A 21,864-nucleotide genomic window follows, 5' to 3' on the forward strand; every position below is an offset into this window, starting at 1 on the left:
GGGTGTCAGTCCCTGGGTCCAAGGGCAGATGCCTCCAGCAGTGACCACAGCACAAAGCTTCTTCCCTCGCCAGCCGCCCTGCTTTGCACAGCGCGCTCTACTCCACACCGGGCGCCCAGCATGCCTGGCCCTCCTGCACCCCCTCAGCCAAGCTGGCCTTGAACCACTTCATCGCCCCCCCTTTACATGACCAAATTACTCATTTCAATGTCTCTTTATTACAATACATATAAAAGCAGTTAAGAAACACGCACCCCTGCCAGCACCCACAACAGCAACCCCAGCAGAGGGGGATAAGAGCACAGAGAGGGCAAAGCCCTTCCCCGCTCATCAAGACTTGCTCTTTAACCTGCACAAACGGGCTGGGTGGGAGTTTGCACAGAGCAAGCAGCGTTCAATCAGCTTTCATGGAACAGCCCAGTATTTAAAACCATGACAGTTAAAGTAAAAATATATCTGAGACCTCCAGTGAGGATAAAATCAGCTTGCAGGGATTCCTCTGAGGGGAATTTCCAGCTTGTGGCAGGAGAGGGTCTCATCCACGGAGTGACCAGAGGAATCAGCAGGACTATCAGGGTGGATTAGCTCTTCTGGTGAGGGGGAGAACACCCCTCCCTTCACAAATGTTACTACTGGTGGTTAAAGATGGAGCAGCTGACTCGTTCTTCCATCAGTTGAGGAACTGGGGGGAACAGGGGCCTTAGGTCAAAGCAAGCATCATTCAGCTCAAGGAGCACAGAGATCAGGTTCTTCCAGGTCAAAGCAGCAAGGGACTAGAAGGAGCTGTCTAAGAAATGGTCCAGAAGATCACCACACATGGGCCAGAAGTCCTCGCTCTCTGTCTGGCAGGCTGTGTCTTTGTGGCTTTCCTTCTGGTCATTACTCTGCAGGCTGGGCTGCGTGGATCTGTAGGGAGAGCAGGGCGAGAGGTTCAAAATCATGATCCACTAGCTCCAGAGTCCATTTTCTTTCCCTTACACATGGGGACACCGTCAGGCAACATGGCAGCTGCTCTTAACATCGGAATGCTAGAGGCAGGTGTATTTGCTAATGAACTCCCTGCTCTATCCCTTCCCTGCACATCCAGCCTCCCAGATCCCCACCTCCACCACCCATCTAAAGTCCTTGGTGGCTGCTTCCCCAGCCCCATGGCACAGGTTCCAATTCTGGCTTGCGCTGGCATCTCGCAGCCAGCCTTTTGTGCATGCCCTCGTGCCACTCAGAGCACCGCCTTCCCACGCCACCCCGTACCCGCGATCTGGGATGAGCTTCAGCACCCGGAACAGCTCCGCTGTGCTGGGGGTGCCAGGATGGGGGGAGAGGTGCCTGCTTCTGACCAGCATCGCTGGGGTTTTGGCCTTCGGATAGGGGGTGTAGGTGGGCTGGATCCATCTCACTTGCTTGGGGAGCAACTCCTGTTCTGCAGCACAGGAGGAAGGAAAAGGGAGGGAGGTTAGAAGTCGCCATGGGGCTCAGCCTGGACAGGTGAGAAGGGGCCTGCAGAAACACAGGGCTCACTCACAGGCCATTCTGGAAAGCAGAGCTGCAGGGCATCAGCTGAGTCATGGGCAAGCCGCAGGGCTCACACCGTACCCATGGTGCGTCCCCCCCTCACTGCCCACGGGAGGGAGCTGGGAGGCTGCTAAAGCTGCAGAGTTCCTGCCCCCAGGCCATGAGCAGGCCACTCCTTTGGGAGCCTGCCGAGGGGACACGCATGCCTTGGGGAGGCTGGACCCGTAGCTGGGTTCTCCTCTCACCTCGGGCAGCAAGCGGGGCCGACAGCCTCCGCCCGAGGTCTGGGGGCTCCAGCCCGGCCATCGTGACCAGGAAATGCCGCTTCAAGAACAGGGCTCGTTCCTCCTCAAACCGCTGCCTCTAGTGGGAGGAGAGGGGAAGAAGAGAAATAAGGCACCAGGACGCTGGACACGGGCAGGGGACGGCCTATGGGACGGCTCCTTCAATCCCCTCCCCCCACGCATTGAAACCCCCATGGGAGACCCCAACAGCTTCGCGGGGTGCTCCCATGCACCAGACTCCAAGCATTCCCCTTGGGCCTGCCAGGGGCTAAGGGGGGTGGCCTTTGGGGTAGCTATTCTGCCTGGATAGAAGAGCAAAGCCAAGCCAGTCAGGAAGGTCCATTCCGAGCCAGTCGTAGGAACTGAGGCTGAGAGCTTTCTGCCTGGCTGACCGGCTCCCCATCCCTCCGTTGGTTGTCTGGCTGGTTCTTTGATGGTCTCTGCCGCCTGTGCAATTCAACATTGCTAGGTACAAGCCAAGGCAGGGGTGGCAGACAACCGGCGAGATAATGGTGTTTCAATGGGCTAGGGAGGGCTAGTGCAATTTCTGTGGCATGGTTAAGGTACAGGGGGCAATGCGACCATATACACTGGGCCAAACAGGAAGGGAGGGGGAAATACAAGGAAAAACCGAGGGAGAAAGGAAAGGAGACTGGAGCCCTGCGGGCTGGAGACCAGCTCCAATCCACGTCAATTTGTTCGCACCTCTGGCCTTCAGGCAGCTGCTGTCTGCTCGCGAGAAGGCCCAGGAAAGCGGGAGGGTGAAAGGATAAGTTCCCTAACAAGGACAATGCTGTTCTGGGAGCAATTCCCACCCTGCAGCCCCGCAGGAGGGGCGCCGGGGTCCAGCCACGCAACGCAAAGGAAAGGAAAGGCTAGGGCGCCATACCCAGAGACACAAGACATGGGAAGGGTGACATGGGAGCCCCCGTAGCCTGGCATTGAAGCAGAGCAGTGGCTGGACAGCAGCCCACCCCCCACCTCATGGCCCAGGCGGATGGCGGCTTCCGTGAAGTTGCAGCGCTCCACCTCGAAGGCTCGCTTCTGCTGCTGGAACGCCTCCTGCTCCTCCTGCAGCCGCTGCTGCTCCTCCAGGAAGTAAGAGCCCCTCAGGTTGGCTGGCAGCTCGCTGTTGGCAGCTGCGATCAGTTGCTCCTGGGGGAGAGAAGCCAGGGGCCTGAAGCAGCAGCATTCCCTGGAAGTGTGGCTAGCAGGGGGGATCGAACCCACCACCTTTGGGTCAAAGCAGCAGTTTCTGCTGCAATACACGCTCCAGCCAACGGAGGGAGACAGAGACCACGTACTGAGTCTGTCTGTGCTGGAACAAGAGCTGCAAGGAGCTTGGACAAGGAGGGAACATCAGAACGGCCAGACTGTCCTGTCTCCTGTCAATGGCCAGTGCCCCCGAGAGAATGAACAGTACAGGGAATCAAGTGATCCTACCCCTGTCGCCCATTCCCAGCCCCTGGCAAACATCCTTGGTAATAGATGTTAATGGATCTACCCCCCCCCCATGCATTTATCTAGTTCTTTTTGGAACCTCTTGGCCTTCACATCATCCTCTGGCGAGGAGTTCCACAGGTGGACCATGTGTTGTGTGAAGAAATACTGCCTTTTGTTTAAAACCTGCTACCTATTCATTTCATTTGGTGACCCCTAGTTCCAGGGGCGGCCCGTGAGCCTAGGCGAGCTAGGCAGCTGCCTAGGACACCACTGGCCTGGGCACCCCGTGATGACGTCACGGCCATTGACGGCCCTGCAGGCAGGGGTGCCGATTGCACCGCCAGCCTAGGGCGCCAGCTGCTGCAGCCGGCCTCTGGCCGCTCCTGCCTAGTTCTTATGGGATGGGAGCTAGTAAATAACTTTTCCTTATTCACTTTCCCCTACACTGGTCATGATATTACAGCCCTCCACCATACCCCCTCCCAGTCTCCTCTTTTCTAAGCTGAAATGTCCCCGTTTTTTAAATCTTTCCTCGTAGGGCAGCCGTTCCAAACCCCTCCTCCTGTGTGTTGCCCTTTTTCTGAACCGTTTCCAGTGCCAAGCGATCTTTCTGGAGATGAGGCGACCGCGTCTGCGCGCAGGATTCAAGCTGTGGGCGCCCTGAGGATTCATAGAGCGGCAATAAGATGCTCGGTCTTATTCACGCGCCCTTGTTTAGTGATTCCCAACATTCTGGGAAGGAAGCAGCAGCAAGTGCGTGGTGGATGTGGCAGCTGCTTTGCCCTGCCGGCCGGGGCGGGGAGGGGGGGGGGGAAGAGCCTTCCTTCAGCAGACAGGGTGGGGTTTAGTTGCACCTCTCTGGCCCAGGGAGCAGCCTGTTTTGTGGTGAAGCCCTGGCAAACTGGGCCAGCGGCCAAGTCTCCGCACTGCTAACCATCACCCCCTGGTTTCTAGTCCGAGCTGGTCTGGCTGCACCTGCCAGCCGCTTGTGGCTCCTCTCCTGCGGATCCCCATCCTCTCGGAGAGTCACACTCCAGAACTGGAGGCTCAGGCCCAGCTGCAGGTGGGTGGGTCGGGCCCCAGCGCCCCACGGGATGCGGCCACGTGTGACCCTGCAGGGAAGCCCAGGGACCGCTCCAAGGGTGCTCACCTGGAAACACTGCTGCTGCAAGGCCACCAGGCGCTGGCTTTCCTCCAGCTCCGCTTTCAGCTTCAGGATCTCCTTGTCATGGTCCGTCCCGCAGAGGGCATGGGCCTCGCCCTCGGGGCCCTGGGAGCCAGCCGCTGCTGCTGGAAGGACGGCACGAGGGCTCGTGGGTCCCTGAGCCCCAGAGGGTGGGACCGGGAGGGTGGAGTCGGAGGGGGTCTGGGCTCCCAGAGCGGAGCCAGGAAACGGCTGTGGGCTCCGGACAACGAACAGGCAGGCGAGCCCCGCTTCTCAGCCCACCAGGGAGGAGAGTGGGGATGGGGGTCACTGGGGGAGGCACCCTGGAGTGAATCCCCTTCTAGTGGTTAGAGCAGCAGTGGGGCTGGGAGCCAGGACTCCCTCGGTGCAGGGACTGGGGGTCTCTAGTGCAGGGACAGAGGTCACGAAGGGAGCCCCACAGAAGTATGTGGGGGGAGGTCTAGGGCAGGATTCGGGGACAGCAGTGTGGGGGGCTGCACGCTGGGGCCCGTCTGGGGAGGGCACGGGCCAGTTGTCCAGGGCAGGGGTGGGGCGCACTGGGGAGAGGTGGCCATGGGGTAACACGCCCAGCCTGGCGCGTCAGGGCTGAGGTTGCTGCTGGGGGACCCGGGATGAGGTCAGGGCGGGGGGACGGTCCTACCCTGATTGCCCAGACTTTCCACGTGGCTCTTGAGGCTGCGCCATTTCTCCCGGACGCTGGGCGTCAGCTGCTCCCCCATCCCGTCGGACGGGCCGGTCCCCGGCTCTCCTTGGGCCCCCTGCGTGCGGCAGGACAGCGGGTGAGCGGCCGGAGAGGCAGCAGCCCCCCCCGGTGTCCCCGGCCAGCAGAGCTCACCTGGGCAGCGCCGCCATCCTCACCCAGCAGGACCCCCATGTCCTGGCACAGCTGGGCCAGCAGCTGCTTCAGCGCCGCGTTCTCCAGCGTCAGCTCCTGCAGCTGCTTCTCCTGGGCCGTCAGCAGGGAGCGGAACATCTCCTCCTCCTTCCTGCCGGCCGGGGGTGAGGTGCACCAGCCACCCCCAGAGCTCCGCCCGCCCCTGCTCCCCAACACCCCCACTCCAGAGCCCCCACCCCCAGGGAGCGGAACATCTCCTCCTCCTTCCTGCCGGCGGGGGGAGCGATGCACCACAGCCCCGCCCCACAGGATTGCCAGCCTCCGCCCCCACCAATGCCTCCAGAGCCCCGCTACCACCCACCCCTTGACATCCCCAACATCCCACACACCCTGCCCCGAAAGCCCCACCCAAAACTCCCACCCCAACACCTCCAGGGCCCCACCCCAGACATTTGCCCCCAGCACCTCCCAGACACACCCCAGAGCCACATCTCAGACATCCAGCCCCCAAACACCCCGTGCCCCCAGGACCCTCACCCGGCACCCAGGCCCAATCCCCGCCCCCCCAGCACCGAAATCCCCTGCCCCCCAGTACCTTCCCAGACACCCGCCCCTCCAAAATCCCCTGCCCCCAAAACACCCCCCAACATGCCCTGCTCTCCAGGACACCTCCACTGCTCCCACTGGGGCCTGAGGGGGAGTGGGGAGGGCGAGCCAGGAGGGCGGGGCAATGTGGGGGCGCTCTAAGCATGTCTGAGCACTACCACGAGTCACCTCCAGCCTCCTCCGCCCTCCCAGCCCCTCCTCTCCACTGGCCCCCCACCCCCCAATTCCCACCCACCCCCCAACCTACGCACCCATCATCCTCCCTGAGCACCGCCGAGGGGAACCGCTCCCCCCACCCCCACAGGGCTCAGACCCAGCCCTGACACACCCCCTAGGGCACTGCCACTCCTGCCCCAGGCACACCCAGCGGGGGAGGGGGAGCGCATCTCTTACTTGCCAAGCGACTTTCCCGTTTTCCAGGTTGCTCTTCTGCCGTCGGTCCGGCCCAGGCTATTGAGAATCTCCAGGGCTGGAAAGAGCACGGATGGGAGTCTTAGAAACCTCCCCCACTCTAACCACTAGGCCTCAATTCCTCCACAGTAGAGCTCCTTAGAGTCCCCTTCGCTAGCTACTGGACCGTGCCACCGCTCCTTTGTGCGGAAATCTTTTGCCTCCAGCAGGAAGGATCCCCAGAGCTCCCCTCGGGACCAGGGCCCCACCACTGAAATGCAGCCACCTCTGGGGTGGAGCGTGGCAGCTGTTTAACAGCCTGAGAGAACACAGCATGTGGAGAAGCCTGAAGCCGATGGCAACTGCAGCGGGTATGTAGGAGGCACAAGCCAGACCCACGGGGGAACGTGGCCCCCACCCACCCCGACTCTCTCTGGCTCTGCCCACTCACTTGCGCGCCGGTCCCTCTTCTCCGCCAATTGCTGGCTCATCTTCTCCTTCAGCCGGCTGAGCTCCTGCTCCTTCCTCCTCAGCTCATGGCGGTGCTGCGCCCCACGGCTGGCGAGGGTGGCCAGGAGCTTCACCACCTGCGGGGCACCCCAAGGCACTGATCAAACTGGGGCAGCCCCCCTCCCTTCCGGAGGGGTACAAGGAACTGCCCAGCGCTTGGTTCGACCGTCAGCTGGACCCCTACCTCCATCATCTATGCCGGGCATCTGCTGGCCAGCACTTCAGCCATGCCCCAGGTGGGTGGGTGTTGGCCCTGGGTGGGCTGGCTGTAGGGAGGCAGGATTGCTGGCGGGAGGGCGAGGGGGGACAGCCAGCAAGGGGGGGGTTGCTCCCCAAGGCATGTGAGGGGGGTGGCCCAACACCTGCATCAGCCCCACTGTCCCCTATGGCTCCAGCACCTTCCAGCTGCACCCCAGCTCGTTCCGTGCCATGAGCCGGTGGAACTCCCTGCCACATGAAGCCACTGAGGCAGAGAACTCAGCAAGATCCCAGGCAGGACTGGATGGTGATCTGGATGCTGACAGTTAATGCACAGAGCGTGGCCCACGTCGGGGGGTCAGGGTGGGGCGTCAGGCAGGGAGCAGAGCACCCCTAACTGTGGTGTTTCTATCCCCCCCATCAGAACCGGCAGACGGGTTCGATCCGGTCCGGCGGGTCCTGCGCCCCCCTCGGCCAGGGGCTGGGAAGTCACCGTGGGATTTGGCAGAGCCCCCCGGTCCCGGGCCCCCTCACCTCATCCTTCTCCCGCTTCAGCAGGGCCAGCAGCTCCTTGTTCTCGCTCTGCAGCTGCTGCTCCTTGCCCTGCACGGCCGCGATCTCTCGCTCGCAGGCCTCCACCTGCGCCTGGCGTGGGGAGAGAGGCCGTGAAGCCAGGTGGGCAGCGTCCGGAGGCAGGCGCTACCAAGCCCGCTGGGGCCCTGGAGGTAGGGAAGTCAGTTCCAGCATGTGGAGCAGCAGCTAACCCGCCCTGCTGGGTAGGGTCTGTCTGGGATGGGCCCCTTCCCTGGGGAAGCCACCACTGGCTCAGCCAGGACCATCCCCTTTTGCCCCACCCCAGCACGCTCCTCTCCTGCCCACTGTCAACCTGTGGAACTCTCTGCCACAGGAAAGCAGCCTGCCCGAGTAGCGTCCTGCCCCGTGGCCATGCTGGCTAAGAGAGGGGTGGCCCAGGCCAAGGCTCAGGGCACACAGTGACAACAATGCAGGGGGTCCGGAGGGAATCGGGTGGGTCCCACTGCCACCAAAATCTGCACTGGGCTGTTGGGGGGCAATGGCCCAGGGCAACGGATCCCTTTGGCCGAACTGGCTGGCATCTGCCATCGGCAGCGAAGGGGCACGAGACAGGCATGTCTCCTGGGGGCTGCCGGGGGCCAGGCTAGATGGGCGCTGTGCTCCGCCCCCGTGCAAACCCCAGCTCCCCCCAGCCCTCGCCCACCTTGAGCTTGCTTTGCCGGCCCCGCAGGTAGTCGAGCTCGCCGGCCCGCCTCAGCTCCGCGGCCTCCGAGGTGCCCAGCTGGGCCGAGGCCTCCCGGTAGAGCTGCAGCAGGGCCGAGGTGCCGTTCACCAGGGCCAGGAGGTCCAAGCCCCCCTCCCCCTGGAGCGGGGCCAGCCCCAGCGCCGTCACCTCCTGCAGGGCCAGACATGGGGGGGCCGGGGGGGGGGGTCATATCAGGGCTGGGATCCTGATGAAGTCCTGGGCAATTAGCCCAGCCCCAACCTGCCTCCAATTAGCCCCACCCACTCCCTCAGCCCTGCCCCCACCCAGTCACCCCCACTCCCGGGCAGTCACAGACAGTTTGCGCGCACGCCCCCCCCCCCAGCTATGCCCCTTCCCCATTAGCTCCACCCCCTCCCCTTCCTCATGCCCACTTGGCTCCAGTCCCTGCCCCCCTCCCCGGCTGTTGACCCAGCCCCCCGCAGGGGTCCGTACCCCCGGCACCTGCCTCACTGAGGGCCGAGATGAAGGGCTCGGGGTTGCGGGTCCAGCAGAAGGTCCCGCTCAGCTCAGCCACCCCGTCTGGCAGCTCCAGGGGACCAGCGAGCTCCGTCCAGCCAGCCCCCCCCACGGGCAGGATGCCCAGCTCCGGGATATCCGTGGCCATTAAACCCCCAGTCCCTGCAGCGGGAGGGGGAAGAGCACGACCGTGACACCCGGGCACTAGCAGGGAGTGTGGGGTGAAGCAATTGGCCCAAGGGGGCATCAGTCAGGGACACCTCTGGGCATAGACCCAGGAGTCCTGGCTCAGCCCCGCCCCATCCCTGGCTCTAGCCATTGGACCCCATGTCCCTCCAGGGACCAGGCACAGAACCCTGGCTCCCAACCTCTCCCCGCTCTAACCACCAGACCCCAGGTTCCTTCAGGGGCCGGGTATAAGTCCCAGGAACCCTGGCTCCCTACTCAACACTGTAACCATTCAATGATGCTGCTTCAAGCCTAGCCAGGCAGAGAGGAACCGTCAGGAACCCCACACCTAAGCGCTTCCTCTAACCACTGTGCCACACTGCCACCCAGGGCTTGGCGCTCGCATGGAACCAGCTGCTCCTACCTGCTCAGAGCCAGGTGCCCACAGACCCTCTGCCAAGTGGGGAAATGCCCCCCTGACCTTACCTCCACCGAGACGTTTGGCCTGAAAGCCTGAGCTTCCGGGGGTGCAGTGGTTAGAGCAGGGGAACTGGCGGGGGAGCAAGTCTGGTCACCGGGAGTTCTGTTCCCAGCTGACTCAGAGCTCAGGTCATGTCCCATTGTGATTAACTGACCTAATGGGGCTGCTCCGGCTGGGCCCCCACCCACAGCGCGCCCCACAGCCAGCCTCCGTTACCTGGTGACGGCTCTGCCTCCCAGGCCGGGGGCAGCCCGAGTCCTCCAGGGCCCCCACTGCAGGCTAATGGGAACTGAGAGGAAAGGGGGGAGAAGCTCCAAAAATCGCCCCAGATTGGCAGGGAAAATGGGGGCTCAGGCTCCCCCACCCCGACCCCAAGGGCGCGCTGGTGCCGCTACCCACAGGGCTCCGAACCCAGCGCGGCTCCCTCCAGGGGCTCCGAACCCCAGACACCGCAGCGCAACCGAGACACGGCACCTAGCGACAGCCAGCGCGTGCGGCCCCCCATCCAGCCTCAGCCCGGCTCCCCCAACCTTCTGAACCACCCCAGCTCCCCACAACCCAGCCCCAACCTGCAGCCCAGCCCCCAACCCCCACCTGCTGCCCAGCTCCCCAGCCCCCCCAGAACCCAGCCCCCAACCCCCACCTGCTGCCCAACTCCCCCAGCCCGCAGCCCAGCTCAGCCCAGCCCCCCCCCAGAACCCAGCCCCCAGCCCCCCAACCCCCCCACCTGCAGTTCAGCTCCCCCAACCTCCCAATCCAGCCCAGCTCCCCACAACCCCAACAATCCAGCCCCCTGCTCCCACCTCAACCCCAGCTGCCCCTAAAATCCAACCCAGCCCCCCACAATCCAGCCTCACTCCCCCATTGCCAGCCCCCCACAATCCAGCCCAGCCCACCCAGCTGCTCTCAAGTCCAAACCAAAGCCCCGCCCTGCCCAGAGCACCTTTCAAACCGCCCGCCCCCCAGCGCCTCTCCCATTGGCCAGGCCGCCCGGCCTTCTGGCTTTCCATTGGATGCGAAGGAAGCCGGGCTAGCGAAGGGTGAGGCAGAGGAGGCGGGGCTAGGCCGAGAGGCATGATGGGAATTGTAGTTGTCGTGGCTGTAAGCCCACGTGGAGGGACGGGCGCGGCTGGAGGCGGATGTGGGGGGAATATGGGACTGCAGACGAGGAGCGATGCAGGGTCAGGGGTTGTGGCTGTAACGGTGGGGTAGGCAGACTGGGCTACCCTGGGCCTGAGGGCAGGGGTAGGAGACATGGGGCCGCCTCTGGCCCTTGGGGTGATAGACAGTCTGGCCAGGGGCCCTGGACAAAAGAGAGGCTGAAGACAAGCCCCCGGCCCCAACCCCAGAAGCAGCACTGGCTGGGCAGGAGCAGCCCCCCATGGCTGTGCTCCAGCTCTCCAGGATACATGAGCGCAGAGAGGAGAGGAATGTGAGGGAGCATATATGGAAACAGGATGTATAGGGGTGGCTGTAAGACTGGACATGCAGCTACAGAGATACACAGATTCTCCCCCCTTTCCTGTGTGCAAAGCAGCAGCATTATTACTGGAGCGGAGCTGGGCCTCCTGCCAGGCACAGCTGTTTCTGCTGCCCAGGCGGCGGTTGGAGGGGGGTCGTGGTGACAGGCTCAGCGTGAGGTGCTCTGTCCACAGGGCCTGGGATGCAGGGAAGGAGGAGGGTCCCTAGAATGGCACTAGGCTACATCCAGGACATAAAAATGAGTCCCACCCTGCAGAAGATCCCATGAAATCCACACAACACCCCTCCCCCGCCTTCGGAGCAACTTCCATCTGCCTTCCCACAGTACACCAGACCCTCGTGGGATGTTGCTGTGGGCTGTTAAACAGCTGCTGTGCTCCAGCCCAGAGGTGGCTGCTGCAACCCTCCCACAAACAGTCCTGCGCCAACCACACACAGGCTGGTCAGCAAAGGCCTGTTGAGAACCACTCCCGAGCCGGGCCTGTCGTCACTGTTGGGGCGCAGGGGGGCAAAGCACCCAGCACTGGGCTAGTCTCGCTCCCCGCGGGTGGCTGGGAAGCAGAGCTCAAGTCAGAGCGGCCCAGAGGCTGCTCCGAGACACACAAGGCGACCAGAACGTGGAGAGGCTGAAAAAGACACACGCGCGAAATGTTTGTGTCTCAGGTTTCCCCCTGCTGACGCCCCAAGGGAAAAGAGCCCCCACAGTGAGAACAGCCTGGCAAGTTTAATTTCGTAACAATCATTCAGCTAACGACTCTACACCGGGGGAGGGGGGGGGGCGTGTTCTCATGGCCCGAAAGGACCGAAATGATCAGCCGCTGCCAGACACACCCCACCTTGGACCAACCCATCTGGCCAGGGCAGCAAAGGGGGTGCCCACTGGAAGGAAGGGGACTCCTCTTGCATCCGTCCATCAAGCAGGGGTGGTAGCCCCAGAGCGGGGCTGTGCTGCCCCCGCCGCTCTGCGTCTGGGGTTGGTCTCTTCCAGCTTCCTCCTTCCTGGCTCGAACGGTCCCCATCACCGTGGCCAAGCACCAGCCGCTGACTTGGGCTCCCGGCCCAGGGGCTCTCAGGGCTCAGCCGAGGAGGAGGAGGAGGAGGAGGAGGAGGAGGGCGGGGGAGGCTCTTTCTGGACCAGCTCCGGCTCGTCCTCCCCATCGTGCGGGGGTTGGACCAGCACCTTGTCCAAGATCCCGAACTCCTGGGCTTCCATGGGGCTCATGTAGCGATCCCGCTCCATGGCGGACTCTGCAGGAGAAGAGCAGAGGGGAAGGTGAGGGGTGCCCCAGGGTGAGCGCTGGGCACGTCGCCCTCTAGTGGCTGACCCGGGGAGTGGGGGTAAAAGCCTTAACACTGCAGCCGCCACTGGAGTTCCCACACTAAAGGCAGGGGGATCTAGCCCCGCTGGCGCGACCGGCGTTAAACTCCATCGGCGTGGCCTGCAGCGTCCCTGCAGATCCGGGTTCCTTCCTGACCCCTGGGGTCACAACCAGCTGATCCCCTGAAGCACGAGAGCTGTTTCCCCTGCCTTCAGGATCTGAACTTTGACCTCCCCACAAGTTGAGGGGGAGGGGGGCAGAGCTGGATCTAGGCCCCCTGGCAGAAATATGGGGCCCTGGTGACAGGGCCCCCACCCCTTCCCATTTCACCCACGGAGTGCAGATGTTTTGGGAAGCCTCTGTTTTCCCCTCCCCCATCATCCCCCAAGAGAGCCACCCTCTCCTCTGCCCACCCCACCCGGTGGCTGGGAGATTTCAGGGAGCAGGTGGGGCCCCCCCAAAGCGGGGGCCGCTCACCGATCACCTCCAGGGCTTGTTTTGTGTGCTTGGCGTACAGCTTGTTGATTTGCTTCTTCAGTGTCAGAATCTCCTCAGCCTGGATTGCGATGTCCGTGGCTTGGCCCTGCAGGGAACCAGCATGAGGGGCAGCCTGGCTTCCCGGAGCCCCCAGCAGGGGGCGCTGCCCCCCCACCGACCGACTAGTCCCGCTGCAGCAAGGACAGAGCAGAGCCGGACTCGCTCCCCACTTGGGACAGGAAGGAAGGAGGGTCTCCAGCCACTCGGGAGCGGGGACTTTAGGGTGAAAGGTTCCCCTCCCCCAGTCCCAGCCAGCAGAGGGGAATTCCACCCGCTCGTCCAATCAGTCCTGAGCCTCCTCCACGATAGGGATGATCAGCCCCAGTGTTCCCTGTAAGCTGAGTGCAATGCCGTCCAGCTGATTACTTGAGGCTCACAGCCTCCAGCCTGTGTTTCTACTGGTGGTGCACATCCGCACATGTTGCAGTGCACATAAAATTTATTCTACACATGGATGGAAAAACTTAAGAGGGAACATTGGTGGCCCCCAGCAGCGTGGAAACTCCCCCTCCTCCTCCCCTGTTGCTAAAGACCCCCTCCCTGGGTGCCGCCCGCCCTGCCCCAGGAGGAAGATCAACACCCTGACTCACTCGTGCCCCTCCCGACGGCTGGTGGATCATGATGCGGGAGTTGGGCAGGGAGTGCCTCATGCCCTGGGAGCCGGCAGCCAGGAGCAGCGACCCCATGCTGGCCGCCTGCCCCACGCACCAGGTGCAGATGGGGTTGAGGATGTACTGCATGGTGTCGTAGATGGCCAGCCCCGAGGTCACGGCCCCACCTGGAGGGAGAACCGGAGAGTGACGGCAGGCAAGGGCTCTCTGCGGGGTGGGTTGGAGGGAGCAGGGCCCCAGCACCGGCTGCTCCAGTCCCAGCCTCTGCCTGCAGGGGGTGCTGCGGGGAACGGCGGGCTGGTCTCAGGGTGGCGCTTGCTGGCTGGGCTCCCACTCACCGGGGCTGTTGATGTACATGTGGATCGGCTTCTTGTTGCTCTCCGACTGCAGGAAGAGCAGCTGGGCAATGACCAGGCTGGCCACCCCGTCGTCGATCTGCAGAGGGTGGAGAGAGGTGGCAATGAGGGTCTCTGGGAGGCAAAGGCGGCAGCTGGGGCAGGTTGGGATTTGTGACAAGACTGAATCGTTTCACGACCATTAACTTCCATGGCTCAAAGAAAGAACGATCAGGCTGAGCCAGCCTCATGCGTCAGGGCGCATGGCTGGCATGGGTCAGGAAGGAATTCTACCAGCTCAAGCCACACCTCCCCACTCTGTGGGATGGCACCCCTCCTCCCATGCCCATTGGTCCGGTCCATCATTGGCACAGAGGGTGGGGTACAAAGGTAGCAGGACCCAGTGAAGGGACGTGCTAGGACCCTGGTCTAGTGTGTGTGTGTTGGGGGGGGATCTGGCCCAGCAGCACATCGGAGTAGCAGGCAGAGGCAGTGGGAGGTCCCACGGCTGCCCCCACGCCCGTTAGACACAGGGGGACCCACGCTCTCTCTCTCCAGGTGGGCTCAGGGGCGGCTGGGCCAGGAGCAGCCGCGAACACTCACCGGCCCCATGACGCAGATGATCCTCTCCCGCAGCAGCCGGGAGTAAATGTCATAGGCCCTCTCGCCACGGCCCTGCAACGCACACGGGGGGTTAACACTGCCAGCGCCCTGGCACGGGGCGGGGGGGAGCAGGATTCAGAATCGCACGAGGGAGCTCTGGAAATGGGGCTCAGTTCGGCCCTAGACAAAGTTAACAGCTCAGCCCAGGACAGAGGGCTGTGGGTGGGGCATCCAGAGCGGGGTGAGCAGGGGGTCAGGAGTGAGGGGCACTAGCAGAGCTAGGGGGGCAGGGCTGGGCTGGCGGGGGCTGCGGGTCGGGAGTGAGGGGCACTGGCTGAGCTGGGGGGGGCTGCGGGTCGGGAGTGAGGGGCACCGGCAGAGCTGGGGGGGGCTGCGGGTCGGGAGTGAGGGGCACCGGCAGAGCTGGGGGGGGGCTGCGGGTCGGGAGTGAGGGGCACCGGCAGAGCTGGGGGGGGCTGCGCATCGGGAGTGAGGGGCACCGGCAGAGCTGGGGGGGGCTGCGGGTCGGGAGTGAGGGGCGCTGGCGGGGGCTGCGGGTCAGGAGTGAGGGGCACTGGCTGAGCTGGGGGGGGCTGCGGGTCGGGAGTGAGGGGCACCGGCAGAGCTGGGGGGGGGCTGCGGGTCGGGAGTGAGGGGCGCTGGCGGGGGCTGCGGGTCGGGAGTGAGGGGCACCGGCAGAGCTGGGGGGGGCTGTGGGTCGGGCACCGGCCCTGCTCACCGTCTGCTCCACCACGATGGGGATGAGCGGGATGTGGCTCACAGGCGATCGGTGGAGGCTCCGGCGCAAGGTCGCTGCCTGGCAGCCGGGCCGGAGGGCACCCTGGGGACAGAGACCGGTGAGTTAGTGGAGGGTGAACTGCCCCCCCGCCCCTGCCCCTCCCTGTGCCCAGCCCCCCTCCCTGCCCCACTGCCCCACAGCCCACGGCAGGGACCCCCCCACCAGGCACCTCCCCCTCCCTGCCCCACAGCCCACGGCAGGGACCCCCCCCACCAGGCACCTCCCCCTCCCTGCCCCAGAGCCCACGGCAGGGACCCCCCCCACCAGGCACCTCCCCCTCCCTGCCCCACAGCCCACGGCAGGGACCCCCCCACCAGGCACCTCCCCCTCCCTGCCCCACAGCCCACGGCAGGGACCCCCCCCACCAGGCACCTCCCCCTCCCTGCCCCACAGCCCACGGCAGGGACCCCCCCACCAGGCACCTCCCCCTCCCTGCCCCACAGCCCACGGCAGGGACCCCCCCCACCAGGCACCTCCCCCTCCCTGCCCCACAGCCCACGGCAGGGACCCCCCCACCAGGCACCTCCCCCTCCCTGCCCCACAGCCCACGGCAGGGACCCCCCCAGCCCAGCCCAGCCCACCAATGACTCGCACTCCCGGCTCTAACCACTAGACCCCACTGCTCCCCCCCTCACTGCTATTCTCCGCAGCATCTCCTCGTGCCAGCCCTGCCCCCGCGACCCGGAAGTGACGCCCAGAGCCTGCTCCCCGGAGGCGGAGCCTGTGAAAGTCATGTGATAAGAGGCCAGCCAGCTGGGGACTACAACTCCCAGCAGGCATGGCGCGGCGCGGTGCTTGCTGGGGGCTGTAGTTCCAGCTCTCGGGCGGCCCCTGGTGAAGGGAGGAGAGGAGCCAGGACTCCTGGGTCCTCTCTCTTGGTCTGGGAGGGCAGTGGGGTGTAATAGTTAGAGCAGAGGGGGCCAAAACTCCTGGGTTCTCTCCCCAGCTCCGGGAGAGGAGCTGGATCTAGTGGGGGGGGGGGTAGTCAGGACTCCCTGGTTCTCCCCTTTGGTCTGGGAAGCAGCGGGGTCTAGTGGTTTGAGCTGGAGGCAGGGAGCCAGGACTCCTGGGCCCTCTCCACACACACACACACACACACAGGATGACTGTGGCCTGGCTTTGTGCTGTGACACGTTCCGGAGGGGCCGGGCTGTGAGTCTGTTTCAGCAGGAACGAGGAGGCTCTTAGGGACGGACGGGGGTCGGGGCAGCAGTGCGTGGCCTGACAGGCGTCTGCCGAAGCGGCCTCCAGCCACAACCGCCGATGCCCAAATCAGTGTGTCCGGTGGCACCAGACTCCTCCATGTTTTGGCTGTGGGGTCGTTGTGTGACCAGGACACAGCTGCTGAGCAGACCCGCCCCTCCCAGAGCTGGGGGTGCAGCCCAGGAGACCTGCCTCCCAGCTCTAACCATTAGACCCCACTCCCCTCTCAGCCCTGGGGATGGAACCAGCCGTCCTGACTCTCAGTTCCAAACCAACCCTCTGTCCTCCTCTAAAAGGGGGACCCCGTGCCCAGGGCCGGGCTGGCCGTGCTGGAGGAGGTGAGCCGGAGAAATGATTCCTTGGGGCCCTGGCAGAGGCTGTTGCTGCCTGCCGGTGCCTGGCAGCCCTGCTCCAAGCTGGTCCCTCGTCTCAGGGTCTCTGGTGCCCACCTTGATTTTACACCCCATGTTCTGCATGGCACGGGGGGGGGGGGGGGGGGGAACCGGCAGAGCCTGCAGCCCCCGCACACACCACACGGGGGCAGCAAGGGGCCAAGACTAGCCAGGCAGCTAGAAGTTGGGGGACCCGGGTGGAGTCTCCCCATCCTGCCTCTCTCGCTAGTCCCGGCGCCCCCACAGCTTTGGGGCTGTGCTGGCTGATGCTGCAGGCGCAAGAGCCCCTGTAGGCACTGGGCTGTGACCTGCCCAGCTCGAAAGACCCAGAGACCCCAAAGAGCTGGAGGAGGGCTGTGCCCCAGGCTGGGGGAGAACCGGCCCCCTGCGGAGGGGAGCTGGAGGACAGTCTAGGCCTGGGCTCCCCGGGGTGAGGCAGGCCAGGTGCTGGCATTTGGGAAGGGCAGCAGGATTGATGAGGGTTTAAGTGGTGGCGTGTGCCTGTCCCCACCCAGGGCCCACACCCCGGCGGTGATAACAGAGGGTGAAACCTGGCAGTGATTAGATTGCAGGGATGCTTCAGCTAGCAACCCCCAACAACACGCCCGGTTCTCCCGCTAGAGCCCGCAGCCCTACCTAGAACCCGGGAGTCATAAGAACATAAGAACGGCCAGACTGGGGCAGACCAAAGGCCCATCTAGCCCCGTAGCCTGTCTGCCGACAGTGGCCAGCACCAAGTGCCCTGGAGGGGGTGGACCGAAGACAATGAAGCGCTTTGTCTCGTGCCATCCATCTCCAGCCTCTGTCAAACAGAGGCCAGGGGCACCATTTCTACCCCCGGCTAATAGCCTTTTATGGACCTAACCTCCATGAATTTATCTAGCTTCTCTTTAAACTCTGTTATCGTCCTAGCCTTCACAGCCTCCTCTGGCAAGGAGTTCCACAGGTTGACTATGTGCTGGATGAAGAAAAACTTTCGCTTATTAGTTTTAAACCTGCTACCCATTAATTTCATTTGGTGTCCTCTAGTCCTTATATTATGGGAACTAGTGAAGAACTTTTCTTTATTCACCCTCTCCACACCACTCATGAGTTTATAGACCTCTATCATATCCCCCCTCAGTCTCCTCTTTTCCAAACTGAAAAGTCCCAGTCGCTTTAGCCTCTCTTCATAGGGGACCACATCTGTACACAGTATTCAAGATGTGGGCGTACCATAGTTTTATACAGGGGCAGTAAGATATTCTGGGTCTTATTTTCTATCCCTTTCTTAATAATTCCTAGCATCCTATTTGCCTTTTTGACCGCCGCTGCACACTGTGTGGAATCCTGAGTGCTTGTACCTTACTCTCACCATTAGACCCCGCTCCCTCTGAGCTCCATGGCCTTTCCCTGCTGTAGGGGTGTAGCTAAAGTTTAGGGATTTCTATACAGAGCAAAGATGGGGTGTGGGGCTTTGAATCCAGGGTTCGTTTGGGGATTTAACTGTTGTATCCCACACTCCTGCCCTAGGTAGCGAGGTCTAGTAGTTAGAGCAGAGGAAGTGTAGGGAATCTGGCCGCCTGGGTTCTCTCCTGGCTCTGGGAGGGCAGTGGGGTCTAGTGGTTACAGCTGGGGGGAAGGGGATCTGGACTCCACCCTGGCATTCTATTTCACACTCCTCCCATGTGCCCGTGAAAAAGCCTCAGTTTCCCCTGTATAGCTGGGGTCAAAAGCTTCCCCAGTCTCCCAGGAAGGGCCCTGGGAGCCGAGCCCTTTGGGCCCCGTCCCAGGACTCCCCGTCCTTCTGAGATGTAACCGCAGGGCAAAGTGTTATCAGCCGGTCTCCTCCCCTGCCTGCAGTCCCATCCCGAGGCGGCTGGGAACCGAGACAGGGCGCTCCCAAATGTAACTGTAATTCTCTGCACCCTGGCGTGGGAGGGTGCCCAAGCGGCACAGAGCTGGGGGCAGTGCAGGGTGAAGGACTCCGCCGGGTGCCAGAGCAGGCAGGAGAATGCGCTGGGGAGTGGGGGCTAGAGGTTAGAGCATGGAGACCAGGACTCCTGGGTTCTGTCACCGGCTCGGGGAGGGGAGCGGGGTCTAGCGGTTAGCGCCGTTGGCCTGGAAGCCAGGATTCCATTGGTGTCCATGGGACCAAAGTCTCCCCTCTCCCGCCATGAACTGCGCCGTGGCGCTCAGACACCTGAGGATCGGGCCCCTGGGCCGGGAAATGCCAGGCGGGCGGAGCGAGATGCTGCGGTTGCCACAGGTCACTGCTGAGCTCTGGTTCCCACCGGGCGCGTCCCGGTCACCCTGTGAGTCACAGAGCTGGAGCGGCTCCCTCCCGGCACTCCCTGGGCTCCAGCTGTGGGCGCTGACTCAGCAGGGGATGCAGGGTGGGGTCGGCCCACCGGCAGGCTCCGCAGCAGAGCCCAGGGCCAGAGCAGCGGCTCCCTGGGGTCCCACGGGGACAGGAGCTGGGCAGCGCTGCGCCGGGTGCCATAACCAGCCAGGGGCGTTTCTGAGCTGAGTTGCCCCAGGCCCCGCCCTCACCTGGGGCCCAGGCGGCCGCTGGGGTCAGATATTGTGGCAGCCAGAGTAGCCCCTTCCCACCTTAAAATGCACAGATGGAACTGAGGAGTCCGGGCTCCCAGCCCCTGCTCCTACCACTAGGCCCCACTCCCCTCCCAGAGCTGGGGAGAGCACCTGCCCTACCTGCCCCTGCTCCGACCACTAGGCCCCACTCCCCTCCCAGAGCTGGGGAGAGCACCTGCCCTACCTACCCCTGCTCCGACCACTAGGCCCCACTCCCCTCCCAGAGCTGAGGAGAGCACCTGCCCTACCTGCCCCTGCTCCGACCACTAGGCCCCACTCCCCTCCCAGAGCTGGGGAGAGCACCTGCCCTACCTGCCCCTGCTCCGACCACTAGGCCCCACTCCCCTCCCAGAGCTGGGGAGAGCACCTGCCCTACCTGCCCCTGCTCCGACCACTAGGCCCCACTCCCCTCCCAGAGCTGAGGAGAGCACCTGGGCGGCCTGCCCCTGCTCCAACCACTAGGCACCACTCCCCTCTCAGAGCTGGGGAGAGACCCCTGGCATTCAGGCTCCCTGTCCCCTGCTCTAACCACTAATCCTCAGTCCCCTCCCCGGGCTGGCAACAGCCCCGAGCCATCCTGGTTCCCTCCCCATTTACTGTGGGCAGTGTTATGAGGCAGCCATGGCTTCAGCTTGGGCTTCCCCCTGGAAGGGAGAGCGGGGTCTAGTGGTTAGAGTGGGGAATCCGGACTCCTGGGTTCTCTCCCCTTGGCTGGGAAGGAAGCAGGCTCTAGTGGTTAGACCTCGAACTCTGGCCCTGCATTCTGCTCCCCGCCTCCTCCCCTGCCCCCGCCCCCCGCCTGTTTGTTCACAGGCTGATTAGGGATCACTCCCATCCCACTCTCCCCGCTCCATTTCTTCCGGAACTTTTTTATCTCGACAGGAGAAGAAACAAAGGGCCCATTCAGCGTTCCCGGCCCCAGCCCCCCCGGGCACTGCCTGGCAGGCTGGCGAGCCCTGCCCCAGCCCCCGCACCGCGCGAGCTCCCCCAAACAGGATTCACACACGGGGAGCAGGACTCGTACTTCCCCCACCCTGGCGTGGCAGGTGCCGTGGGGGGCTCTGATCTCGGGCGGGGTCTGGGCAGTGCCCGGGGCACAGCGGGGCCCCTGAGCGCCGCTTGGATCTGGGCAGCGCCCGGCCCGATGGGGCCCTGATCTCGGGTGCACCGGGGCACTGGCCTGAGTCGCAGCCTGGTGGGACTTGCCCGCTGGCTCCCCCGTAGAGTCCAGAAGGTGGCTGTCCAGGGGCAATTTTTTCAGTCCAAAGGGCCCCCAATATGAAGCCGAAGAAGCCTCCCCCCAACCCTATGAATGTCCAGATGATTTTCTGCCCCCTTTCTGCCCCCCATCCACCTCTGCTCTACATGGCCCGGCGCTGGCAACCCACAGGTCAGGGCTGTATGCGGCTCGCAGGGCCCCCCTCCCAGCTCCCCGGATCATGGCTTGGATTATGGGAGATTCCCCCCGACCCGACCGGGGCTGCTCCCCCCGGGTGCCCTCCGAGCCCCACCCCGCTGGAGGCCAGTGGGGAGAACAGGACTCCTCCGTGGCCCCGGCACAGTGGGATCAGGAAGGCACCGGCTAAGCCAGTGCTGCAGCAGGGCTAGTGACCCATCTCAGGTTTGGTGCCAGCCAGCCGGTTGGACACGGCCCACGTGGGCCCATCGTTTGCCAACAGTGACCCACGTGTAAGCCCGCCTTGGCGATAGGGCTTGAAATCATTGTCCCCTCTAACTTTTTCCACCCATGTGTGGGATAAATTTTGTTGTGTGCACCGAGGCATGTGTGGATGTGCACCACCAGTAGAGACACGTTCTGTGGGCCATCTCCTAATCAGCTGGGTGGTGCCTGAATCTCTCCTGGGTGGCCGCCCAAGCACTCAGCTTACAGGGAGCACGATTTGAGACCCCCCCTCCCACCGCGTTAAACAGCCTCGGCTTATCCGTGAGTAAATTCGGCAGGGGGGCTCCTTTCTCAATCTGTCTGTGGAGCGACGCCGTGACCCCTCTGCTCTGGGACCCCAAGGTGGCACTGCTGGTCTGCACCCCGCCGGGATCCACCCTCCCTTCCCCGTCCCTTCCTCCTGGTCCAAGGCTGTTCCCATCCTTGTTCAGGTTCTTGAGTAATCAGCCTGGCCTCAGGACGTTGGTGCCTGGAGGGGGCAACAGCCAGTCGCTCCCCACCTGGGATCCCAGCCCTCTTTGTCAGAACAGGGAAACTGAGGCAGAGACTCGCCCACGGACGAAGGGCCGGGAAGTGCAGCCAATGAAAATGGGCCCAGGGGCTGGGCTGGAGCCCTGGGTGGGACGGAGCCCCAGGGCATGGGGCGGGCATCCCTCGGTTTGCCCAAACTGGTTGGCAGCTGGCCCTTTATGCCCGCCAGGTCCCAAGTGGCTCCAGAGTCCCCAGAGTGGTACCTGCGATGGAGCCTCCCAGCTTTTCCCACCGGGTACCCCAGCTCCTTCCCCCCTTGGTCCGGTCTGTCCTCACCCAGGCAAAACGCCCATTGAAACCACGGGGAGTTTCGCCGCTGGGAAGCCACCTCCTTCAGTCGCATCCCCCCACGCTCCGGTCAATGAATTCATTGGAGAATCAATGTGGGCGAACCCAACCCGGCGGCCCCGCGGTGCCCTCAAAAC

General features: G+C 63.7%; 2 protein-coding genes across 6 annotated transcripts; both read right to left on the minus strand.

Moving 5' to 3' along the window:
• Positions 1 to 199: 199 nt before the first annotated feature.
• LOC102449806 (afadin- and alpha-actinin-binding protein-like) lies at positions 200 to 9,934 on the minus strand. Of its 4 annotated transcripts, none has more exons than XM_075917178.2 (13): positions 9,586 to 9,934; positions 8,710 to 8,882; positions 8,202 to 8,393; positions 7,499 to 7,609; positions 6,708 to 6,843; positions 6,260 to 6,335; positions 5,261 to 5,411; positions 5,066 to 5,183; positions 4,390 to 4,529; positions 2,778 to 2,951; positions 1,758 to 1,875; positions 1,252 to 1,415; positions 200 to 906 (listed from the first exon to the last, which is right to left on the minus strand). In XM_075917178.2, exons 2-13 carry the CDS (start codon positions 8,866 to 8,868, stop codon positions 880 to 882), a joined length of 1,566 nt encoding a protein of 521 aa, XP_075773293.2. In that variant the 5' UTR covers positions 8,869 to 8,882; positions 9,586 to 9,934; the 3' UTR covers positions 200 to 879. The 4 variants fall into 4 exon arrangements, with proteins under 4 accessions (XP_075773293.2, XP_075773292.2, XP_075773290.2 ...); XM_075917177.2 differs by having other exon boundaries at positions 1,252 to 1,420; positions 4,390 to 4,526; positions 9,586 to 9,932; XM_075917175.2 differs by having other exon boundaries at positions 1,252 to 1,420; positions 9,586 to 9,931.
• A 1,626-nt stretch (positions 9,935 to 11,560) lies between these two features.
• On the minus strand, positions 11,561 to 15,789 carry CLPP (caseinolytic mitochondrial matrix peptidase proteolytic subunit). 2 transcript variants are annotated; one of them, XM_075917159.2, is made up of 7 exons: positions 15,691 to 15,789; positions 14,996 to 15,097; positions 14,257 to 14,328; positions 13,657 to 13,753; positions 13,298 to 13,485; positions 12,648 to 12,753; positions 11,561 to 12,099 (listed from the first exon to the last, which is right to left on the minus strand). In XM_075917159.2, exons 1-7 carry the CDS (start codon positions 15,787 to 15,789, stop codon positions 11,921 to 11,923), a joined length of 843 nt encoding a protein of 280 aa, XP_075773274.2. In that variant the 3' UTR covers positions 11,561 to 11,920. The 2 variants fall into 2 exon arrangements, with proteins under 2 accessions (XP_075773274.2, XP_089630847.1); XM_089774721.1 differs by having other exon boundaries at positions 11,918 to 12,099; positions 12,655 to 12,753.
• Positions 15,790 to 21,864: the final 6,075 nt, after the last annotated feature.

The sequence above is a fragment of the Pelodiscus sinensis genome, chromosome 31 (assembly GCF_052426305.1).
Source record: "Pelodiscus sinensis isolate ZL-2025 chromosome 31, ASM5242630v1, whole genome shotgun sequence".
In the NCBI taxonomy this organism is placed as follows: Eukaryota; Metazoa; Chordata; order Testudines; family Trionychidae; genus Pelodiscus; species Pelodiscus sinensis.